Genomic DNA, 5,000 nt, shown 5'->3' on the forward strand with positions numbered 1-5,000 from the left:
GTGTGTGTGGTGTGTGTGTGTGTGTGTGTGTGTGTGTATGTATGTGTATGTGGTGTGTGTGTGTGTGTGTGTGTGTGTGTGTGTGTGTGTGTGTGTGTGTGTGTGTACAGTATGTGTTGTGTGTGTGTGTATGTGGTGTGTGCGTGTGTGTGTGCATGTGTGTGTGTGTGCACGGGTGTGTGTGTGTGTCTGTGTGGCGGGGGTATTTATTTAACTGAAAGGCACCACAGTCCGATTTCTTTGAAATGCCCATAATGACCGTATGACATTTTCACATCCCCTTTGCCCACCCTCCTTCAGAGGTGTATCAGGGCAAGAGGATGACGTCTGACAAAATGAGCTGTGAAAGACCCACTTCCTGCTGAACATCCAAAAACACTTGCTGCTGTTGTTTCTGATATGATACACGCTGCTGAGTGCTGATTTCCCTCCATGTGTTTTGTCTGAGCACTGACTCAGAACAGCTGCCAGTATGACCAAATCTAACGAGTGACCTTTACGGTCTTAGTCACTGAGCAGAGGCCATACGAGGTGACACACACTAGACTAGACACACTAGACTAAATTATCGTGTTGATTTTCGTCTTTCCAAGACTACTTACAAACGCCAGGATCATGATTGTGTGATGGCTCATATGGGGATTCAAATGGCCAGGGAGTGTGATGGCTCATATGGGGATTCCATATCAATTGTTGAGGTGATAGCAACTGAAGATCTGGGGCAGGTGAAGCTTTGCAGATCTCGGCCAGATCTAGTCCAAATTAGTCAGCTGTCCACTGCAGTCTTTCAGAGTGGACGTGTGTGTGTGTGGGCAGATGCCTGGCCCTTAACATAGGTGTTAAGCAGATGGAGGGTCTCAGCTGTTGTGATCTGTCCCCAGGAGGAGGAGGAGGAGGTGGAGGTGGACTGCTGGCTCAGCTCTCTCTTCCCCTCCTCTCTTCTCATCTCCCCACCTCTCCCCTCTTCTCCTCTCCTCTCCTTTCCCTTCTTCTCATACCCCCTCCTCTCCCTGTTTCTCCTCTTCTCTTCTCTCCTTTCTTCTCTCTTCCTCCTCTCTTCTCCTCTCCTCTCCTGTCCTCTCTTCATCTCCTCTCCCCTCCTCTCCCCTCATCTCCCCTCCTCTCTCCTCTCCCCTCATCACCCCTCCTCTCTTCTCTCTTCCTCCCCTCTTCTCCTCTCCTCTCTTCCTCTCCCCTCATCACCCCTCCTCTCTTCTCTCTTCCTCCCCTCTTCTCCTCTCCTCTCTTCCTCTCCCCTCATCACCCCTCCTCTCTTCTCTCTTCCTCTCCCCTCTTCACCTCTCCCCTCTTCATCTCTCCTCTCTTCCTCTCCCTTCTTCTCCTCTCCTCTCTTCTCTCTTCCTCCCCTCTCCCATCACGCCTCCCTGCTCCACTCCAGGTTTTGTCCCATGCCCTCCGGGAACCAGCAGCAGAAGGGAAGGACTTGATGGAGTTTGCAAACAGTCAGCAGGAGCCTCGGTCTCCTTCAGTGGGGGGGAACGAAGGGAGAGAGGGGGAGGGAGGAGAGAAGAAAAAGAGGAAGAAAATTCTCTCTGTTTTTTTCCCGACTCTGCTTTCTGTGGTGTGTTGGAAGGGCAAACTCCGGCGTCTCTTTGAACCGGGGCACATCAGAGAGAGGGGCTCTGGGTCGGCGGGGGTGTGCTAAGCCAGGCCGGGGCTGCGGCTCAGGGCTGTGTTGGGCTGCAGCTAGGAGACCCACCACACCAAAGGGACACCGCACAAGGGCTCCCCTGTCCTCCTCCAAACCACCCCACACTGCCCGTCATCACTCTGTGTGTGTGCATGTGTGTGTTTATGTGTCTGTCTGAGTATGTGTATGTGTGTCACACTTTGGCGTTGCAATACACTGCTTAGTATGCTTTGCAGTGCTGTAAGGCGTAGTGTTGTATTAATATACTGCAATATTACTGAACAATCTGAAGCAATCTTTATTCCCTTTCTCTCTGTCTCTGTCTCTCTCTCTCTCTCTCTTTTCACTATTTCATAGTTTTCTTTATTTGAGTACCACAAAGTGCACTTCAACCCCCTGTTTATGAAAGTGTTTCCTGCTCTGAAGTTAGACTTTTTGTAAATCAGGCAGAGAAAGAGGAAGTGTGTGTGTGGTGGTGTGTGTGTGTGTGTGTGTGTATGTGCGGTGTGTGTGTGTGTGTGTGTGTGGTGGTGTGTGTGTGTGTGTACAGTATGTGCGGTGTGTGTGTGTGTGTCTGCGTGTGTGTGTGTGTGTGTGTGTGTGTGTGTGTGTGTGTGTGTGTGTGTGTGTGTATGTGTGTGTGCGTGCGTGCGTGCATGTGTGTTTGTTGGGGGGCTGCTGGTCAGAGTTGAGTGTTTATGAACCTCCTTCTCTTTCTGACACGGCAGCTGACAGGGGAGCAGGGGGGGAGGTGTTCATTGAGCCAAGAGCAGGCAGCCAGTGAGAGAGCGCTTCTGAGCTGCTGCCTGTGCGTGCGCAGTCGCTCTTTACTGGCCTCCCTCCCTTCCTCTCTCTCCCCCTCCCTCTCTCTCCCTCCCTCTCTCTCTCTCTCTCTCTCTTGCTCTCCTACTACCCCCCCCCCCCCCACCACCTCTTGCTGACGCTGTCTGAAACTTTGCCGTGTGTGTGAGTGCACTAGTGACAGCCCCCAGTGTGTGTGTGAGTGCCTGCCCATGATGAAGGAGCTCCTGTCGAGTTGCCGGGGAGCCCTGCAGCAGCAGCAGTCGCGGGGTGCCCCGAGCCCCCCACGGCCGCCCTCTCCGCCCGACCCCGCTCACCCCGTGCCCGTCTCCCTCTGTCTCTTCCCAGACGACTCCTACCAGAAGCTAGCCATGGAGACCATGGAGGAGCTGGACTGGTGTCTGGACCAGCTGGAGACCATCCAGACCTACCGCTCCGTCAGCGACATGGCGTCCACCAAGGTACCGTACAGCTTCGCGCGCACCGCACCACACACACACACACACACACACACACACACTCACACTCACACTCAGACTCACACTCACACAGTTAGCTGAGACCAGATCAGTTAAGGGGAGAAGAAAGTTGCACTGTCAAAAGTGTCGCGAATTGATAACCCTGATAGGAGGTGTCTGCCAGTTTGTGACTACTTAAGGTGATCTGTGTTACTGCTAATCCGAGTCCCTGTGTGTGTGCGTATTTATGTGCAGGTGTGTGTATGTGTGTTAAGGTCAACTAAGTTGGCTCTGCCTCACTGATGCCATTACCAAATGTTTATGTCCAGCAATAGATTATGTAAGTCAAATGACAAGCTTTAGTTTGGGACAAGAGAGACCATCTGTATGAACTTTGTCTATGTACGACTGCAGTGCATTTGTCTTTATGTCACTATGCATATTTCAGAAACTCAGAAATAACAAGAGATCTGGAGGTTTTGCATAATGCTTCATGTCTTGCCTTTTTGCATTGATGTTGACCAACAGTTTAGATGTGCATATCTTTTGGTGTTGGTGTTGTTTGCATATTAGGAGATGCTTGTGTGTAAGCCTTTATTGGAATTATTGACACAGCAGATTTCATCTCTGTAGATATGTTTCTGGGTGAATGAGTTTGTACTGTATGAACTTTGGCATAAATTGTGTTCGTGTGTGTGTGTGTGTGTGTGTGTGTGTGTGTGTGTGTGTGTGTGTGTGTGTGTGTGTGTGTGTGTGTGTGTGTGTGTGTGTGTGTGTAGGATAGGCATTTCTGGCTGCTGTACTGCAGGGCTGCGTGTTGCTTTCCTGTCTCCTTCCTGTATGGTGCAGAGGGGACAGACTACAATAGAGCAGCTCCCAGTCCAGCAGGGCACCAGCTCTCGGCCCGTTTGTTTCTGCCACTGCTGACGACACACGCACAAACACCAGAGCACAGGGGACTTTCACGGCACACAATGGATGAGGCTAGACACACACACACACACACACACACACACTCACACACACACACATACACACACATACACATACACAAACGCAAACGCACACATGCAGGGCACACATGTACTGTACACACATGCACACGGACAAACCCACACCCAAATATACGCACACAGACACTGACACATGCACAACAAATAAGCAGGAAAATTCCCAGAATTCCATGAGTCATAAGACACATAGGCCCACTGAAGGCCAAATGTCAGCACAGCAACAGGACAGGACAGGTAGATGGCAGAATTACAGATTACAGCATGCTGTAATGCAGCTCATATGACTGTTCCCTGATCAACCCACGTCAATGCAGAGCATGAATTTTGTGTGTGTGTGTGTGTGTGTGTGTGTGTGTGTGTGTGTGTGTGTGTGTGTGTGTGTTTGTTATCTGCGATGTCACGTTAGGTGCCAATAGCTGACCTCTCATTAGACTCTTCGTGTGTTTTCAGATTCTTGGCCATAAGGTGATGCAGTGTAAATGCATGTGTGTGCGTCTAAGAGTGTGACATGTGAAGAAGTCTTTAGAGGGACATATAGAGACTCTCTTCATCTCAGGGATACAGGGCTTGTAGTATGTGACCATGATTGTCTGTTGCAGAAGGGCGAACAAGCTAAAGTAAACTGCTTACTAGGTCCAATTAACAGTTACAGAACTAAAGAACTTAGCTAAGAGAACTAAACAAAAAGTTGTGTTGATGGTGGTGCCAGACAGTTAAGACAGTAGACGCATTAGAGAGAACCACTCCTCAGACTTAAAAAGAAAAGATGCAGTGGATTGGTTGTGCAATTGTGAGAAATTTGCCTATAAACGTCACTGCATGTGTTGCTATGTCAATTTTTAGTCATCTGGGGGTTTGTGGGGGTTTGTGTGGTGTCTGTGTGTGTGTGTGTCGGGGAGGTGGTAGGTAGAGTAAAGGAATCACATCATTGTGGTTTGATATGGTATCATAATCCGGAATCAGGAGGAGTTTATGGTTGTATTTGTTGTGTGTGTGTGTGTGTGTGTGTGTGTGTGTGTGTGTGTGTGTGTGTGTGTGTGTGTGTGTGTGTGTGTGCATTTGTCAGAAGGAGGAGGT

The 5,000-nt window shown here is 49.8% G+C and overlaps 1 protein-coding gene across 3 annotated transcripts in view; it reads left to right on the forward strand.

Moving 5' to 3' along the window:
* pde4ba (phosphodiesterase 4B, cAMP-specific a) overlaps positions 1 to 5,000 on the forward strand; it is a 160,889-nt gene that overhangs the window by 140,058 nt on the left and 15,831 nt on the right. For all 3 annotated transcript variants that reach the window (XM_076277872.1, XM_076277873.1, XM_076277874.1), the window contains one exon: positions 2,801 to 2,913. In XM_076277872.1, coding sequence (XP_076133987.1) covers positions 2,801 to 2,913 — 113 coding nt within the window. The remainder of the gene's footprint in view (positions 1 to 2,800; positions 2,914 to 5,000) is intronic.

Source organism: Alosa pseudoharengus, unplaced genomic scaffold, assembly GCF_046254945.1.
Source record: "Alosa pseudoharengus isolate Yale_2024_CS ecotype anadromous, Long Island Sound unplaced genomic scaffold, YU_APseudo_1.1 YU_APseudo_1.1_scf_11, whole genome shotgun sequence".
Classification (NCBI taxonomy): domain Eukaryota; kingdom Metazoa; phylum Chordata; class Actinopteri; order Clupeiformes; family Clupeidae; genus Alosa; species Alosa pseudoharengus.